Here is a 20,778-nt window from a genome sequence, read left to right on the forward strand (position 1 = left end):
AGAACAACATAATTTTCCAGAATTTCAAAAATGACTTTAATTTTGTGTTCATATCTACACTTTGCCACCTAACATTCCCAACTTCACCCCATCTGACCAGCAGATCCAAAGAAATAAAGAGACACAAAAATCTGTCCTCTTCTGTCTTTACCATCTGGATTTTGCTTACACAGACAGATTTAAAGGATGTGACGTTGTGATGCTCCAGGAACAAATAGGAAGCTTTCCATTTCTGCACTGAGCTATTCTTTCCCCAACTGCCTTTTATAACTCTTTTTTCATTTGGATCCCAGGGCTATCAAAAAAGTCACAGTGTTCATTAAAATATGGGAACCAAAGTTCACCACAACGTAAAAGGAGCAGAGCAAAACTGGCATTAGTGTAGAATTTGGGGAAATGAATAATGCTCCCCAAATTTCACATTCCATAACCATAAAATTTTATAGCTAGAGGGTATAAAAGTAATTATCAACTTTAATCCCATTTTCTATTGATAATGGGAATAAAACCAAAAAAGGTTACATGATTTGTCCAAAGTTCCTAAAGTGGCATTACCTAGCATCAAAAGAGATGATACAATTCCTTAATGCTGAATCAAATAAATGACCCAACAAGTTTATTTATCAGCTATGCTAAAAGTGTGACTTTGGCACAGTAATTTAATACCTTAATTGGGGATGAGGCGCTTAGCTAATTTTTATTTTAAAGGAGGATATCTCTAGATTTTGTTTATTTTTCACCTCAAACATCAGTTTTCTCCCTTAGAGTCAAATACTGAAGGTTTGCTGAAAATCTATGCTACCTACATGATAAAAGTCGTATGTGTCAAAATATATCATACTTTATTAAACATAATGTAAAGGTTTGACTCAACAGAAACACCTGAGAATGGTGATTAAACAAACACATGTGTGTATACACACACACACACACACACACACACACACACACACGTGGGCACCTGGGTGGCTCAGTAAGCTAAGCATCTGCCTTTGGCTCAGGTCTTGATCCACGGGTTCTGGGATCAAGACCCGTGTATCAGGCTTCCTGCTCCGCCGAAAGCGTGCTTCTCCCTTTCCCTCCGACATCTGCTCCTCGGTTTGTGTTTTCTCTCTCTCTTTCTCTCTCTCTCTGTCAAATAAAATCTTAAAATTTTTTTTTTTTTTTTTTTTTTTTTTAAATAATGTGGAGGAGATGCCTGAGTGGCACAGTTAGTTGGGCCTCCAGCTCTTGATTGCAGTTCAGGTCATGATCTCAAGGTCATGGGATCGAGCCCCGCCTCAGGCTACATGCTCACTGGGGAGTTTGCTTCTCTCCCTTTCTCTCTCTCCCTCTACCCTTCACCCTGCTCACACCCTCTAAATAAATAAATAAATAAATAAAATAAATAAATCCTAAAAGAAAAAAAGAGTCTGTTTTTAAAAACATGGGACAAAAAAACTGGTGATGATGCAAATATTTGTTATTAAAAATATCTCAAAGTGGTCGTGTTGGAATTTGAAGTTCCAAGAGTTTGAGGAAAGCAGAGAAGACTACACATACTGTAGCAATAAATAGATTGGTTTAGATGAAATATTTGTTTATATCCCTTCTCTTAGTTATTGCTTCTTTTCCATTTTATGTATTTATTTATTTTAAAGATTTTATTTATTTATTCATCAGGGACACACACAGAGAGAAGCAGAGACACAGGCAGAGGGAGAAGCAGGCTCCATGCAGGGAACCTGATGTGGGACTTAATTAATCCCAGATCCCGGGATCATACCCTGAGCCAAAGGCAGACGCTCAACAGGTGAGCCACCCAGGCATCCCAACTTCTTTTCCATTTTATTGTTTGGAAGTGCAACTTATATTTAAGCCAATAGATAAAAACCCTAGATATCATGATATATATTTTAAAGATCTATGTATTTTAGAGAACAAGACTGATAGCATGAGAGAGGCACAGCGGGAGAGAGAAACTCAAGCAGACTCCATGCTGAGCACAGATTCCCGACGTGGGGCTCCTCTTCACAACCCTGACAACACAACCCAAGCCAGAAACAAGACTAGGATTCTCAACTGGCCGTGCCCCCCAGGCACCCCAAGATAATCGCATTTTTAAAGCAATTTTCTCTACAGTTATTCTGCTTCATGAGGTCACAGGGTGCATAGTGAAAAGAGCTTCCCAGTTCACACGCCACTTGGGAAACTGAAAGAAACTTAAGGAACACAAATCATATGTTTTCCTGCATTCCTATCATTTAGATTGCAGAAATAATCTATTTCCGAACACAATTATATATTGAGACAACCCCATTTTATACACGAGCTTTTTTCATAAGTGGAAAATCAAAATGGCTCACATAATTGACAAAGACAAAAAACAAAAGAGCAACAGCAAAGTGAATCTACCTCTTTTTGAAGTTCAACTTTCTCTTTTTCCGAAGCCAGGAGTTCTACTTGTAACATGCCTTTCTCATTCCTAAACCTTTGCAGATCTTGCTTATCTTGCTGTAATTCTTCTTTTTGATGTACTTCTGATGTTCTGAAAGGACGTGGTGAAGAACTCACAACTTCTAATGCAGGTTCCGTACTTTTATAGTTATTAGTACTGTCATTATCTGCATATAATGGCTTCTGGAAAGAGTCTCGTATTGGTTTTGTTTTCTTGTAAGTGTTTGTAATAGCAGAAGTATCATGCCTTTTCTTCTGAATCATTTGTTTCACCACATTGGAGTGGGCAAGCTGCAAATCAAAAAGGCTTTCTGGGTCACTATATGGAGGGATATATCCAGTGTCTAATTTACTATTAGTGGTATTTTGGTTCAAACTTTTGGCCATCTGCAGGTCAAACTCTTGGTCTTCTTTCACTTCAAATGTAACAAGTGGGTTCCTTACTTTTTTATCTTCTGTATCGTTATCAAGACTCTCATTTTTGTTAAAAACATGCTCACCTGGTTGGTTATCATTTTCATGGAAAGAAAGCTTAGAAGATGACTGGCAAGCATAGTCTGGAGACCCAGAGTATGAATGAGAGAGAACAGCATTTTCGAGACTAGGCTCTTTTCGTTCAGGAAAGGCCTGAGGTACTACAGAGACAGACACTCCAAATTCATCTTTTTCCTCATAATCAAGTGTAACTTTTGTCAATTTTGGAGGTATTTCCTTTAAGTCTGCTTCTTTAGAATTACCATGTAGTGGCTCTACCTTAGGATGAGTAATAATTTGGTACTTTTCACAAGTTTTACCAATCTCCTGAGTTAACTCTCTGCTCATGAGCTTTACATTATTTTTCCAATCTAATTTGCCTTGTTTCATCCATATCTCCTCATACTTCTTGTGTGCACGAAGATGTTCTGAATGTACAGATCTACCATCCTGTCTATCACATTCCATATGCATTTCTGGTTCTCGAGCCATATCTTGCAGTTGCACAAGTGGAACGTTAATTTGCTTGGTTTGGCTTTCAGATGTCTTTTCAGCCAGCATACATGTTTGTGAAATAACTTTATCCTTAGGTAATCAAATGCGGACAAAGAAAAATTAGAAAATAATTAAAATTTAGTTATTAGCTGCTCCTAAGACACTGATTATAACTAAGAAGTGAGGACAGAAGAAAAGCATAAATCCATTCACTTATATTTTGTCAGGTTTCTCTTCACTAAACAATTCAATACACTTACATCTACCAAAAAATGAATCAGATGATTTTTAATGTTACAAACTTAAAAACATTTTATCCCCTTGTATCTTAAACAGTGAGCTCCTACAATGCATTTCAGGAGTTTTTACAAGTTTAAAACCTAGATAATAGGCAAACTACATTTTTTGGGGGGCAAATATCAATTAACATCAATCAAAGAAAAACAAATTCCTATATTTTAATTTATATACTATGAAAAAATAATTATATACTATGATAGTGTTAGACACTGCTATAGATTATCTGCTTGTATCCAGCTCTAATATATTGTAATGTCCACTGAGAGTGGATAAGAAAAATATTAATAATATGGATTTCCTGTGCTGAAATAAAATAACTGAAAGAGTTATTGTTTATAATCCAATTACAAAGCTCCCATCCTGGAAGGTGCGATTCTACAACAGGCGATGATCGTACTGATTTCATGACCCCATTCTCTGAAGTCAACTACACAGAGATCACAAAGCAGAATAAATCTTTAATCTTGGCATTTGTAACTGGAAATAGAGAACTAGGCACTTTGAACCACTGAGAATAATCACTCCTTGTACATGAGTCTAAGTCAGTAGTCATCATTGTTATACTGCTCATAATTTCAACTGCTTATACATGACTCAATATTTGATGCTACCTTCTTTATCATGTAAAGAAGTTACAAAAATGGAAGAAGCAAAGAATATTTAGAATTATTTTTGCCTCAAAAGAAATTTTTTTTTGCCTAAATTCCAAGGATGAAGTTTAGCTAAACTTAGTTACTAAAAATTACAACATTTTGAGTTTTGTAACTCGTAAACTTTTATAAAAACTAAATATGAAATTATACTCTATTGACTTCAATATAGCCACTCAAAGATAATTTCACTTGAACCATGTAATATTAGAAAAGCAGGGAAAACAATATAAAATCAGAAATTTAAATTTAAAATTTTACATACCTGGGGGTGGTTATTTTCACTTTCATCAGGCCTTTCTTGCTCTTGCTCTTGCTCTGATGCCACTTCTAAGTCTGGTTCTGATGACAAATCTATATATTTAGTTAAAATGGACTACTTAGAATGGTTAGATAAAAGCTATTACCTCTATAAAAATAGAAAATATCATTTATCACTTAAGAGTTTAAATTCATCTTTAGCTGAATATTTAAGAAATACTTTTAATTATCTAAAATTTGAGAAATACTAAATGTCACCAGGTTAAAGGCACACAAACATCTCCAAGATTCATTCACAAATTCATCGACTTAATATCCATGAACAAAACAATAAGAAACAAAAGTTTAAAATACAGTAGAAACATATAAAATCACGAGATTATTCTCTACTTTGTAACAGTACCTCTTAAACAACACCCTAAGCTTCAACCACAACGTTATTCATCATTTCCAAAATCATTAGTACTTTTCATGTCTTTATCAGTGTATATCCTCCCTATGGGTGTATGTCCCCGATGAGTAAACGTTTCTGAAATTATTTTCCTCTACTACTTGACAAATTTCCTTGCATCCTTTAGGACTCAGACTGCTGTGTAAAGTCATCCTTGATTATAGCTATCCTTTCCCAGATAAAGATGTATCTCTTTCTTTGGGGTTACCTTAATACCTTACAGGTTTTCTAGTGTACCTTCACCACCTGAACTGTAAACTACTTCCTTATATATCTAGTTCTTTTGCTCCTACACTGTAGGGGACAATCTTGACAATCTGGGGGTGGGGGGGAGGAGGGAGGAGCAGAGGGAGAGAGAAAATCTTGAGCGGGCTCCACCCCTAGTGCTGAGCCCCACCTGGGGCTCCATCTCACAAGTCTGAGATATGACCTGAACTGAAATCAAGAGCTGGACACTCAACCGAATGAACCGCCCAGGCATCCCTGTAGGGGACAATCTCTTAAATCATCTTTGTGTAAACAGTCTTTATGTTACTTAGTACTTACTTACTGAGTTCCCACTAAGTGATAGATAGGGGACCGGGTTTAAAGAAGCATGTGGATATAAGGTGTCAGGAATAGCTTTCCTTAGACATAATGCCTAAACTGAGACTGCAACAGTGACGTCAGACAGATTCAAAGGGATCAGAGGGCAGAAAATGGGGAGAGCATGCAAGGCTGTAGTAAGACGGGAGAGAAGCACACAACAGGGTAAATATTTGTCTAAAATAGAGGGATCAAAGAGGAAGACATCACTAGCAGTTCAGGATACCAGAGATAAGGGCAGACGGTATAAAGGGCTAAAGATGGAAGACTTAGGCAGAAGTCAAGAAGTCAAGTCAAGATTATGAAAGCTTTGTATGTAATTTTAAGATGCCTGGACATAAATATGTTTTCAACAGTTGGTCACGATCGTATATGTATTTGAGACAGATCACTCTAAATACTGTGGGGAGGATGAGTGTGAGGGGCACTGTGATCAAAGATAGGAGATGAATTAGAAGGTAGTAATGCAAAACAAAGATGATACACACCTGAACTGACAGAATGGTTCCAGAAATATTCAGAATATAAAATTATCAGGGCTCAGTACAGAATAAATATGTACTAAGTGAATCAACAATAATCCTGGCATCAAGGGAAAAGAGATATAATTTACATCAACTGTTTTATGTTGCTTGCATGTACTTTGTAATTTTTTTGTTTCACATTTTCCTGTGGTACAGGAGCCTACAGGTGTTTTCTTTTTAAAGTCTTGCTTCTTGGCTCTACCAAGCTCATGAAGAAGTAACAGCAAACAAGTCACTTGTATAGATCAATAAATTTGGATTTACAGTCTATACTCACTACTCCTGGAGATAACTGGAAATCTTTAGAAAATGAGTTCATTCTCATTAAAGAAGAAGAAAAGAAAATAACATAAAACTACAGGAGTGAAAAAATATTATACGATATGTTAGTACACACGTGATCATATGACTGATAAAGGACACTGGATTAACTGATACATTAAGTAGAACACACGTTAGATGTGCTTAATCAACTGAAAATCTTAGTAGAAATAGAACTGACTTTCCATATATTATTTTTAAATGATATTCAATACTTAAAACCAATATTCCTTGGGAACTCTTTACTCATTTAAAATAATAAAACAGCACCTGGGTTGTTCAGCCAGTTAAGTATCCAACTCTTGATTTCAGCTCAGGTCATGATCTCAGGGTTGTGAGACTGAGTCCCACATTGGGCTCCATGCTGAGTGTGGAGCCTGCTTGGGATTCTCTTTCTCCTTCTGCCCATCCCTCCCTCCTTACTTTCTGACACTCTCTAAAAAAGTAAAATAAAAATAATCAAACAAGGAGATGGACTATGCCTACATAGCTGAGAAGAGGATACTATGTAGTAAATTCTCAATGATTACCATTACTGCTGGGAAAGTCAACTCCAAAATAAAGTCATAGAGAATATACGAAATATTTTAATATTCTGTTTGGGAAGGTGCTTTTTTTTTGTTACAGTAAATATAGTATGACCAATACTTATGAATTTAGAGCTATAAAAATAAAGCTAAGAAACGATGTTGTGAGTTAACAATCTTTACATCTCTACCTAGTTTTCCCAACTGGTCCCCAAATTCTAAATCTAATCCTGCTACCCACTCTCAAGTGAATGATGAATACGAGCCTAAAAGAAATTATTTTCTCCTAATTCTCTTTATTTATATGTGGCTTTGGTTAGAGGAAGAATGCAAAAATGTCTTGCTAAAAGATGCTCTGTTTGGTGGTAGGTTGTATGAAAGGAGTAACCACAAATTTTACCACAAAATTATTTCTGAAAAATCAGAACTATGGTGAAATCATGAGGATGCAGAACTCTCTCTGATTCTTTTTTTTTTTTTTTTTTTCTCTCTCTCTCTCTCTGTTTTCTGGTAGCAGTGATTCACACAGGCCATGGAGCGTAGAATTCTCTAACTGAAACACAGCTCCAATATTAATATTTTATCTATTAAGGTTGTCTGTCCAAATTCTGTGGATGTTGACTCATTTTTGATCATTGGTTGTGATACAAATGGGCATTTATTATCAACTTTCAAATCCCCAGTTCTTTGACAAGTCTCATTACTGAGGGACACACTAGAATCCCAATCAGAAGAATCTGAAAACAAAGTTTCCTTTATTAGAATGTAAACAATACAAACTTAATGAATTTGTACAAATTCTTTTGTTAGAGAAACAGCCACAAGTCCTGCTCTTCTCCCAGACACACTACTTACTACTCATTCGTAGCTAATTATATTTTACATGTCCTATACTTGGCATTCACACAGATGTATTTAACTCTCTCTCATTTTCTCTTTTTTATTCTCTAGTATTATATAGTTTAATTCACTCACCAAGCTCTATTACATATTCTATACTCCATAAAAGCTCTGTTCATTGATAATTACGAGTCTTCAAGGTCTGAATGTTTTTAGTAACAAAACTGATGTCTAATCATTTATTTTATGTTTAAATATGCATTTTGTGTTCTAAAGACGGGAGGTTTTAAAAACTTGTAATGAATGGTACTACTTTAATAATAATGAGATGGGTCTTTCCTCAATGCACCAACATCCTCAGAATTTAATTTTTAGACAAATATCATATTTATATGAGAAATGAAAGACTTGGGTAATATAATCCTTTCCGTGTAAAAACAAAGTCTCAGTCCACACTGAGATCCAAAAACTACAGCGCCATGAAACAGAAAATGAATATATAACAAAACTATTGTCCCTTTATAAACAAGATAGGTCTGATTTAAACCTCTTAAGTCAAGGGAAAGAAAAAAGCAAGAAATGCAGAAATGGAACTTTAATGCCCATTTCATCACAAGGGCCCCTTTATCATTTTGTATCCATGAACCCTGTACATGGTTTAAATCAGTTCTCCCTTGTCATCTGAGAATCCCCAGAGTCCCAAGATCCATTGATTCACAAAATCCAAGAGGTGAAAACTATCTTCACAATCGTACTAAATGTTATTTGACATTTTCACTCTCATTCTCTTATTAAGTGTACAATAAAGTTTTCTAAAGATAAAATGTGTGATAGCATCACAACTCACATGATTAGTGGATCACAGCTCTAATGGCTAGCAACATGAGATTGTGTATCCTTGTGGGGTTTTTTTTATATCTTTGTGTTTTAAATGTTTGTTTTAATTTCTAAGATTGTAAATATCAACAGATATAACCCACTTAAGCAGACGTCCTTTGGAATTCTCAATAATTTTTAAATAGTAGAAAAGGACCCTAGGCCGAAAAGGTTCAGAATTACTTTTTTAAAAGATTGTGTCTACCACATATTAAGATACAACTAATTCTTTCCCACATTTCTAATCATCAAAGTCACCATACACACACATACAATCAGAACAAGTGTTTGGCTTAAAATGATCAATATAACAATACAAAGATGAAATGAAGTTAAAACACAACTGATATGTTAGCAAGGGAAGCTTTACTCTAGGTAAAAGTCAGAATTCAAATAAGTATGGTGAACACCGGAAAAATCTTAGAGTCTAATAATTAACTTCTGGGAATCCCTTAGAAGTAAAGGAATTCCAAACCGGGAACATTAGGATTTCAAAACTTAAAAGTAGAAACTTGAACTAAAGCTTACATTTTTAAAATCTCTTTTTCTTATGCTTGTAAATATCTTTTGTTCAAACATGGATGTCAGCAATGAAATAAATCTACCTTATTTATGTCAAATCCTTCAATTAAATTTGTCTCACATACACACACACAAAGAAGAATTTGGTAGAAGAAGACGATGGGCATTTCAATATTTTAGTGTACACCTTTCCACAGGTATATTTGTACTGTAAAATTTACCTGATATGGATGTTTGCTTATCACTCGTTGCTACTCCTTCATTAGGAACAGAATCTTTCACTTTAGTGGTCGACTGGATGGGTATTGAAACAATATGATTAAGACCATGTACATTTCATACAATCTGTAGTTAAAAATTCAAAATAAAAATACAAAAGCTTTACCTCCCAGTGAAGATCTTTTCCAGGAGAATCTAAAACACAAAAGGGACATGTAGTTAATCATACATAAATATGAAAGCCAACTATACATTCATGCAGTTAGGATTAAGCTGAATCCTCATGCTTGGCTTTGAAAGTGATTACATTAGGTTTTGGTCTTGATTCTCCAAACAGGAAGGTGGATTAAGACAGCGACAAGGGATCCCTGGGTGGCGCAGCAGTTTAGCGCCTGCCTTTGGCCCAGGGCGTGATCCTGGAGACCTGGGATCGAATCCCACGTCAGGCTCCCGGTGCATGGAGCCTGCTTCTCCCTCTGCCTATGTCTCTGCCTCTCTCTCTCTCTCTCTCTCTCTCTCTCTGTGACTATCATAAAAAAAAAAAAAAGACAGCGACAAGACAGAAATAGGAACCCATTATAAATACTAGAAAAAAATAGAAATATATGTTCAACATTAACATGCAGTTAGGATTCCAAAAGTAAGATGATGTTTCAAATGAAATAACTAAAACAGAAATCATTAAATGTTGCACATATACCAACATGAACATGCTGATTGATGGGGGAGAAAAGCAATCTTTAATCAGAGGAACAAATGATGACTCTGAGAAGATAAATGTGAAAGCTGATGGTAGAATGCAACAGCACATCCTGATTGCAGTACAGCAGAATCATTGATACCATTCTACTACAAGTATTTGCCATGTTCTTCAATTTGTCCCGTAATTTAGGCAGTACGCAGTTATGATGAATGCATAATTTATTGAATGCGTAATTTATTTTTCACCGAAAACAGTGTTATGAATTGATCAGCCTGGATATACTTGTAGGATAATAGTCAATAAAAGTATTCATTTTTGTCTATACCCATGTGGGCCACTGGTATGCCTACATTTCTTGTATCCTCTAGTTTAGCCATGTTAAAGTTTCTTGGCCCACGCATGCAGGAAGGTATATAAAACACATCTAAGAAATAACGTATAATAAGCTTTCAATATGGAACTATGACTACCAAAATGAAAAAAATCAATTTAATTGCCACCGAATTTTTAGATACTAAAAATCTTTTGTATTTCAAAATCAGTGTCATATTTATCGATAGTAACAATTTTAGCATTTAAGGAATGGACCCTATGATTTCTTTTGTTTCCAAAATTAGTTTGATTTGGTAGACTATGTCAGTCTTGAAAAGGTTTGTTTGAAACAGCTATCATCCCTCAAAATGAGCTATCTGAAAAACAGAAACCCCATGCTTCCATATTCAAATTAATCTCATTTGAATAACGAATATCAAAGCAACATATATCTTTGAGGTCCAATAGATTTGACGAAGATGAATGGTGGCTATGTTTTATCCCAAGTCTAGCACTCCATTTGCTCTCAGTATTCTTTGTGGAGCTGCTGTGATCTAATCTGTTCCAGTACAAATAAACTCAAGCTATCTAAAAATCTAAAAAGTGAGCTCTCGGGCAGCCCCGGTGGACAAAGGATTGGTGCCACCATCAGCCCAGGGTGTGATGCTGGAGACCCAGGATCCGGTCCCATGCCAGGATCCCTGCGTGGAGCCTGCTTCTCCCTCTGCCTGTGTCTCTGCCTCTCTCTAGGTCTGTCATAAAAAAAAAAAGTGAATTCTCTAGAGTTTCCTCACCAACTCCAAAATTTCCTAGCTAAGACGTCTTTCATTTTTCCCTCTTTCCCTTCACTATCCCCTGTCTTCAAAAGTAATTTCTGGGGGCACCTGGGTGGTCCAGTCAGTGGGGGGTCTTAGCTCTTGATTTCAGCTCAGGTCATGAAGTCGGGGTCCTGGGATTAAGTCCCATGGTGGGTTCCTCAATCGGCAGGGAGTCTGCTTAAGGACTCTCTCTCTCTTCCTCTCCCTTTGCCCCCCTCCCTGCTCGCTCACTCTCTCTCTAACATAAATAAATAAATCTTTTTAAAAACTAATTTGTGATCTATGGTCTTGATATTTTTTTTTTTTTTTTTTTTTTTGCTTTTACAACCTTTTTATGTGGTGGATTTTTTCCACCACTTCTTTCCTCTTTGTTTAGCAATAGTATCTTACATCTATACCTTCTATTTCTGTATCTCCTTGCTCCCTTCTGGTTATAAACATGTTCAGAAATAAAAACAAAATAATGCTTTTTCTTGACGCGGTTATGTCTTGAACTATCCAACAGCTCTTCCAGATTTCTCTACAGGGAAGTCTATACCCATGCTATTGAGCACATGACCCAAGGACCACCGCCACTGGCATCACCTGAGAGGTCAAAATGCAGAATTCCAGACCTGCTGTTCACAGTGTGCATTTTAAACAAGGTCTCGGGCGATTGACTATAATTTGAGAAATCCTGGGTCATACTGAACCCTGCCGCCAAATTCCTTTACCTTAACCTTCTATGATCAAGCCTCAAGTTCATCACTATCAATTCTGAATGTGAAGACGTATTAAAAGTCATAAATGTTCTAATGGAATTTTTATCAGGGCTAAAGCTTCCTTGATCTCCCCCTAATTGACCCTGCTCTCTTTTTCCTTCCAATTCTCTTTTTTGCACGAAATGATACTTACAAAGTACCACCATGTTATATGACATTGAGGTATACATATTTATTTATTTAAAAGATGTTTTCATTTATTTGACACAGAGAGAGCATGCACAAGCAGGCAGAGCAGCAGACAAAGGGAGAGGGAAAAGCAGGCTCCCAGCTCAGCACGGCTCCATCCCAGGTCCCGGGGATCATGGCCCAAGCCAAAAGCAGACCTTCAATTGACTGAGCCACCCAGGCACCCCTAACATATATACATTTATAGCTGACTAGGACATAGCTCTGCATAATCAGCTAGGTCAATCCATAATGTCTTCCCAACAGTGAGAAAAACTCTTAAGAGTGGGAAAATTTTGGTATACTACTCCGACAAGTTTTGGTACTGGAAGCTCACCTGATATTATCCCCACATTTCAAGTAATTTGCTCCTCCTTTTATTATTTTTTTTAAAGATTTTATTTATTTATTCATGAGAGACACAGAGAGAGACAGAGAGAAGAGACAGAGAGAGGCAGAGACACAGGCAGAGGGAGAAGCAGGCTCCATGCACGGAACCTGATGTGGGACTTGATCTCGGAACTCCAGGATCATGCCCTGGGCTGAAGGTAGGCACCAAACCACTGAGCTACCCAGGGAGCTACCCTGCTCTTCCTTTTAAAAGAATTCTTTTATTTTACCACCTTCCACTATAAAGCATTGCTTAATTTTCCTCCATTTACTCCCTGTACTCTCAGCCGTTCTCATCATTCCCTCTTTGCTCTTTTCCAACTATTTCCAGGCTTTCCTTAGGCCTTGGAATACCTGGAAATGGAACCAGTAATTTAGCTCCTTTAGTGGTACTCCCAATTTAATCTGCAGCTGATAAAAATAAACCTGATAAAATATAGAACTTACCTCCTTTTCACATCTTTCTTTCTATGCATTTAATAGGTGATTTTCTTTGGAAATTAGGATACGTGAGAATGTGTTTTAAATCAACATTCTGTCAAATGACTTTTTATAAAATACAATTCTTACCTTCTACTTGTTCATTGAATATACTTTGCCCTTGTTGATCTGCAGCTCCAGGTAAACAATCAACAGATTTCTTTGGAAGTCTTACAGAAATACTCTGTTAAAATTAACATCAATAGTGAGTTGCATAAAGATTTCCAAATCCTTTTCTAAGAAAATATTAGAATGTTCTACTTTAATCACAATCAGACATACAAATAAGAAAAGCATGTATTGAAAACCAACACATTTAAAAACCTCATCTATGCTCTCTCAATTAAGTGCACCTTTTTATCTTCATTTGGTCATTAACTCTACACTGAACATGGAAGGCCAGAGTAAATATTTTCACAGACAAGAAGACTGACTTATACGTACATTTCATCAAGGAAATAACAAAACACCTGACTCTACTTTGTATTTTCCACCAGGATAAAAGGACAGTAAAACTATGTATTGAAAAAAATTCTTTAATAAGTATATTTGCTATAAATTTAAACTGTTCCTAATGCCAGAAAGTTTTTTAGTCTTAAAATAAGATACTTGGCATGATAAGAAACCTTGGAGTACATCATGTTGAGTATAAACAGAACACTGTGGTAGCTGCTGCTTCACTTAAACAAAAGCTTGGAATTTTTATTGGTAGGAAAAAATGGTTGAATGAAATGGCAAAGCAGGAAGAAAAACTTTTCCTGAAATTATGTTTAAATAATAGCAAAATATTTTAGATACAGGTATGAAATGCTTCAAAAAGTATAGTAAGCTTTCAGAAGGGAAGAATAAGAACATTTATTGAGGGCAACCCTGTCGGGACCCCTCTCACTTCAAAGAGCTTTCTCTGTATCTTTACTGAATAAACTTCTTTCATTTTACTCACTCATGCAAAAACAGCATGATTATTGATTAATCACCTAAAAGGTACTAGGCATTTGTTTTAGTACGCTCAGCTTCTTTTCTACACACAAAAATAACAATGATTATAACAATGGAGTGGGACTTCCTGCTTCCTGGTCATTCTAAGATATTGGAGTAAAATGAACAGATGTGCTCCATGGTCTCTCTGTCCAGAATGTCCTTCTCCAAGATATTCTTGCGACTGGTCCTTCCCACCCTTCACTTGGCAGCTCTGGCCACACTCAGAGAGATCTTTTCTCACTACCAAAATTCCACTCCCGTTCTCATCTCCACCCTAACTACAAACACCTCCAATATTCCCTAAATTAACGTTTCCATTTTTTCTTTTTACATGGAACACTTACAGTGATTTATAATGGATCAGTTTCCTTATTTTTCTGCTCCTACCACTACAACCTGTACAGCCTGGTCACAGTCAGTATTCAGTAACAGAAATGTATTTAAGGTCGAAACACTGAAAATCATCTCACTGAGGGGGTGCCTGGGTGGCTCAGTCAGTTGAGCATCCAAATCTTGATTTCAACTCAGGTCATGGTCTCAGGGTCGTGAGATCGAACCTCACAATGGGCTCTGTGTTGAGCATGAAGCAAAGTTAGGATTCTCTCTCTCCCTCTGCTCCTCCCCGCCTGCTCACAACGTGTGTGCTCTCTCTCTCTCTAAAACATAATCATCATCCTCATCTCACTGAGAGGGTCTAAGTACCAAATCACTATACTGTCAGCCCCTGAAGAATGCAAGTCAAATATCTACAAATGACTTTTGATGCCCCCAAAACCTAACTACAGTCAAATATCCACAAATGACTTTTGATGCCCCCAAAACTTAACTACTCATCTCTTATTGAATTTCCTACTTTAAGAGCAATTAGACTTAAAAATAGGAAATGTATATGAAAAACCAAAACATTTCAATAAAAGACTCACATATATGCTCTCTAGATCTAAGCTAGATCTTAACCCTCATTTGGCCACTGACTGTAAACTGAGCATGGAAGGTCAAGTAAATTATAACCTGATGTTGACCTTACCAATGACATAAAGGCAATGAAAAAACTTTGTATATTATATGTACTATACACTATATCCTTAAAATATAAAGAAAAGGTTATCAAGAAAATCATAAGGAAGGGAAACTACATTAAGAAAATACTGTATCGAAAAGCATCTGTAAATGGACAGGCAATTCAAGCCCATCTTGCTCAAGGGCCAACTGTACACCTACACAATGTCTCTAATCACAGGCTACTGAAACTTAACATACCTCAAATTAGAAATCCACCTGTCTACTCTAACTTTCCCATTCTTTTCTTAACACTTGCCATTTTACTGTCCTTCAGAAATCTTCACATTTAAAAACCATGCCCTCTATATTTAGTAAATCACTAAAATACTGCTGTGATCATTTTTGTCTATTTCTAAAGCATTCTTTACTCCTTACAAAGTGCTTTCACCTTTGTTACCACATTTGGTCATGACACATACCTAAGAGGTACGTATTAGTATCATTTTTATGAATGAGGTCACTGACATTCAAACAAAAAATGGTTAAGCAAGTTTTTCTGAGATCCCACAGCAAGTAAGTGACAGAATCAGGATGGCAGCACATCTTTTGACTTCAAATACAGTGCTCACAGCATTGTAGAGCAGCTGCCTCTATTAAGACATGGGCCCTTTTTACCTTCTTCCATAGTTGTCACCTTAGAATAAGTCATCATTATTTATACTTATGTTACTATAAGTAGGGCTGCCACAAAGGTACTCAATGCATGCTATTTTAACTATCCAAAATGTTTTTACCTTTTAAAGTACCACTAAATCATGGGGGCCTTGATGGCTGAGTCAGTTCTGAGATCAAGCCCCAAGTCATCAGCCTCCCTGCTCAGTGGGGAGCCTGCTTCTTCCTCTCCCTTTGCCCCTTCCCCCGCTCATGCACACGCTCGCTCTCATAAATAAATAAATAAATTAATTAATTAATTAATTAATCTTTACAAAAATAAATGAATAAAGTACCACTAAACCACATTGTTAATTATACTCCCAATGCTCCTTGTAGATCTACCTGACAATCCAAATATAACACTTTTAGGCAGCCTGGATGTCTCCGTTGGTTGAGCATCCAATACTTGGTATCAGCTCAGGTCATGATCTCGTGGTCATGGAATTAAGCCCTGTGATGGGCTCTGCGCTCAGAATGGAGTCTGCTTCAGATTGTGTCTCCTTCTGTCTCCTTCTCCCTCCCACTCACTCTCTCAATAATACATAAAATCTTTTAATAAATCTTTAAATATATAGTTAATATATAAATTATGATATAATATACATTATGCATAATACACAAACTATATATGCTTTATATATAAAAATAGAATATGGAAATTATATGATACACATGTTAATAAATTTAATATATATAAACATAATGCATATGATTTATACTTCTAAAAAACTATAATCCAAACTCTGTCTAGATCACATTAGAAGTTTTCCACATCCATACACACCACAGAATCATACATTTCACCATAGGTTGACCTAGAGTTATTCTTTAGATTTTTAGATAACTTTAAAATCCAAACTCGGGATATCTCTGCCTCTCTGTGTGTGTGTCTCTCATGAGTAAATGGATGAAATAGAGAAAAAAAAAAGACTCAACACATTTTTTTAAAAGATTTTATTTATTCATGAGAAACACAGAGAGAGAGAGAGAGGCAGAGACACAGGCAGAGGTAGAAGCAGGCTCCCCACAGGGACCCCAATGTGGGACTCAATCCCTGGAGCCTGGGACCGTGCCCGGAGCAGAAAGCAGATGCTCAACCACTGAGCCACCCAGGCGTCCTGATTCCTTAACACTTCTAAGCTCAGTTTTCTGCCATACTACCACACACTTTTCACTAAGTTAAGCTTGCAAATGAGCAGAACTCTATTAACATATTTAGCACATAATTATCAATTACACGTAAAAAGTATAAGGAATTTGTTTTTATGGGCAAATACAGACATAAGAGCATGAAGTCTAAGCATCGCTTTTATGTTACAATATCACTCATTGCTTATATTTTAACATAATAAGAAGACAATACCTCAGAATCCCAAGGTGAACTATCTTCTTCTCCTAAAGCTGACATCCTATCTGTAAAATATAGTCACAAATACATTAATGAGAACATGTATTACTATGAATTCTAAACACATATACAAGCTTATCCACATTCACAAATATTTCAATAAAAGTAATAGGAGATAAGATTTTCAGAGGGATGAAGCATTTTCAGGAAGAAAAAGTTCACAGTAGTAGCGATACATAGAAAGAAAGCAAAAGAAAAATAACTTCGTGAAATGAAATGGATAACAAATTTGGATCTACATACTTTCATATTGTTTTATACTAGCCTGTAAGCATAGAAAAACAACTCATAGAGGTTCACTAACTTACCACTCGTATTATTTTTGTGTGCTCTATCAGCAGAAGTCAAATTGTCATTAACTGCTTGCTCTTGTGAAGCACTTTCAATAATATCAATACCATTGTCCTTTTTTCCAATTGCCGGCTTCATTGCTCCTTCCTATAAGAACACCACCACAAAAAAAAAAAAAAAAAGGCTTCAGAAAACATCACATTAATTCACTTACTCTCACACTCCTCAGAAAGACAAATACATACCATATCTGTCAAGTCATAGGCACTATCCTGGGAGAAGCTGGAAATAGAAATAAAAGAGGGAGTCTGCCCTATATGCTACTAGGGGGACAGATGGACAAAAACAAATAAGAACAGAAGAGGATCATTCTCTAGTTCTACAAGTGAAGTGAATAAAGTTCAGTGAAGGCACAAGGAGAAAAAAGTTGTATATGGGAAGCTCAGGAAATGCTGCAACGGTAAGGCTGTATCTTGAAAGACAAAGTATACAAGGAGTGTGTGAAGGGCATTCTAGCAAAGGTAGAATGATCAAAAGGATGAAGTAGGAAATAGCATAGTAAGTGACAATAGCTCAGAATGTGGCAAAACTAGGACACAATTATTGGGAATGGGAAAAAGAGATATAATTGGAAAATCAGGACTGAACTGAGAAAGGCAGGGGTCATGCTAGGATATGAACTTCCTCCTTCAGGTATTGGGGAATCCACTAAATAAGCATCATCACAAATATATTTTAGAAACGTTACTCTAGGATCAATGTAAAGATGAACATAAAGGAACCAAAATAGAAGAGTATTTCAAAATTATAGATGAGAAAGGTGAATTACAGTAATAAGATGTGAAAAACTGTAAACAGGTAAAGATACTGCATGTGGTGGAGTGACTGGATATGTTTTTTGTTGTTGTTGTTTTGTTTTTTTGGTTTTTTAAAAGATTTATTTATTTACTTTTGGAGAGAATGAGAGAGTGTGTGTCTATGCAGAGGGAGGGACAGAGGAAGAGGAAGAGAATCCTCAAGCAGCCTCTCCACTCTGCACAGAGCCCAACACAGGGCTCAATACTGGGACCATGAGATCATGACCTGAGCCAACATTAAGAGTCAGATGCTTAACCAAGGGAGCCACCCCAATCACCTGGATGTGATGTCACCTAATTTTAGGGAAGTTTAGAGTCCAGGATTTTTTTCTGCTTCAGTGTTCCAATGGTGCTTTATACTAGGGTGGGGAAAACAAATGACAAAGCAGATTACAAAGTCAGGAAGAGCAGAGTCAGAAATAATGTCTTCAGTCTGGGACTTCATCAAATCTGAAGCACCCAGGGGACTTATTAAGAAAGTTTTAGATAAATACATTTGGAGTAGGAAAAAAAATGACAATACTCAGGAAAACCACATGATGTTCAAAAGTCATCCATAAAACATACTAACCTGATATAATTAATGTCAGCCTGCACAAACCTCTGAAATTTTCAAAATAAAAATAAAAGAAGGGGGGAAAAACCATGGGATTCAGTACTTCACTTATATATTTCAACATTACTTTCTAGAACAGAAAATATGCTTTTATTAATATAGGCAAGTAATGAACACCTGGATGGCTCAGTTGGCTAAGCATCCAACTCTTGATTTCGGCTCAGGTCATGATGTCAGGATTGTGACATTGAACTTTACATCAGACTCCATGCTCAGCAGGGATTCTGCTTCTCTCCTTCTCTCTGCCCCTCTCCCCCCACTTCTGAAATAAATAAATCCTTAGAAAAATGCATATATATGTGGGCATGTATTCATTTCTGTAACGAATAGCATTTTTAAGATAAATAGAAAGATTTAATTGCAAAACACCAATTGAAGATTTTGTGAGAATATTCCTTTTTATTTTATCGTTTTTAAAGATTTTGTTTACTTATTCATGAGAGACGCAGAGAGAGAGAGAGAGGCAGAGACACAGGCAGAGGGAGAAGCAAGCTCCTGCAGGGAACCCGACGTGGGAATCGATCCCAGGTCTCCAGGATCAGGTCCTGGGCTGAAGGCGGCGCTAAACCACTGAGCCACCCAGGCTGCCACAATATTCCTTTTTAAAAATGAATCTTAAAGCTAAGATTTAAGTTGTAGAAGAGAAATATTTTAGGGATTACAGAATTTTAAGGCACTTTATGAGAAAAATTTAAAACCCCATTTTAAAATTCACATGGTTTTTTATTCCACTGTGAATAGCATACTAATAGCTTTAATTTCCTATCTACACATATAGGATGGTACTTAAAGGCTGGAGAAACAATCTAGTATTAAAATATTATAATCATGATCATCCAAATTAAAATTTAAAGTCTCCAAAGTCATGTATGATTATCAAGCAGGAAGCAATATTCCATATTCACAAGAGAGAAGAAAAGGCCTAAAACAATCAAATCACCTGTATTTCTGAGTTTCAGATATGAAAGAATTCACAAGTTAAATTTAACAACTTTCGGCGGCACCTGGCTGGCTCACTCACAAGAGTGTGTGATTCGAAATCTCAGCATCTGAGTTTAAGCCCAGCACTGGGTATAGAGATTACTTAAAAGTTTTTAATCTAGAAAACGCAAAACGGCGAGTGAAGCCGAGGGGAGCCGACAGCTCCCGAGAAGGCGAGGGGTGTGCGTGCGCCCGCCTCTCCCCGCCGCCCTCCCTCGCGGCCGGTGACACCTGGGCCCCGTCCGCTGCGCACCTGCCTGGGGGCCTGGCAGGAGCGCGCGCCCTCCCCCTCGTCCCGGCCGGGGCCCACGTGCGGCGGCAGTGGCAGCAGCGGCGGCAGGGATCTCTTGTGACTCCCCTTCCCCGGGTGCCCCTCCTGCCCTGTCTGGGGGCCGGCTGCCACCCCGGCCCCAGGACGCAGAATGTGATGAACACAGTGAAGGGAAAGGCACTGGAAGTGGTTGAGTACCTGACCCAGGTCCTCAAGGAATGAAATTTAAAGAAACCCGTGTTATCACCCCAGAAGAGATAACTTTCAAATCATCCTGAAAACCTACCAAAATTCGGTCTCAGATTTGAAGAGAGAACTGCTGAAGTGACACAGTGAGAAAACTCTGCGCTTCTATCAAGTACAACTTGGTTTTGGCCACTGTGCACTGAACAGAATGACTAGACAAAAAAACGCACCACAAAAGAAAGAATCAGAGACAGTCCTCTCTCCCATAGAGTTACAAAATTTGGATTACAATTCAATGTCAGAAAGCCAATAAAGAAGCACAATTATAAAGCTACTGGTGGCTCTAGAAAAAAAGCAT

The 20,778-nt window shown here is 37.0% G+C and overlaps 1 protein-coding gene across 1 annotated transcript in view; it reads right to left on the reverse strand.

Moving 5' to 3' along the window:
* The window catches only part of LOC477353 (ankyrin repeat domain-containing protein 26-like), a 148,557-nt gene that overhangs the window by 71,674 nt on the left and 56,105 nt on the right, over nt 1-20,778 (reverse strand). Inside the window, exons 13-19 of the mRNA XM_038574499.1 lie at nt 17,527-17,656; nt 17,174-17,223; nt 13,204-13,297; nt 9,648-9,676; nt 9,484-9,556; nt 4,621-4,709; nt 2,395-3,495 (exon numbers count right to left, since the gene is read on the reverse strand). Of these exons, the coding sequence (XP_038430427.1) occupies nt 2,395-3,495; nt 4,621-4,709; nt 9,484-9,556; nt 9,648-9,676; nt 13,204-13,297; nt 17,174-17,223; nt 17,527-17,656 (1,566 nt within the window). The remainder of the gene's footprint in view (nt 1-2,394; nt 3,496-4,620; nt 4,710-9,483; nt 9,557-9,647; nt 9,677-13,203; nt 13,298-17,173; nt 17,224-17,526; nt 17,657-20,778) is intronic.

This window comes from Canis lupus, chromosome 25 (genome assembly GCF_011100685.1).
Source record: "Canis lupus familiaris isolate Mischka breed German Shepherd chromosome 25, alternate assembly UU_Cfam_GSD_1.0, whole genome shotgun sequence".
NCBI lineage: Eukaryota > Metazoa > Chordata > Mammalia > Carnivora > Canidae > Canis > Canis lupus.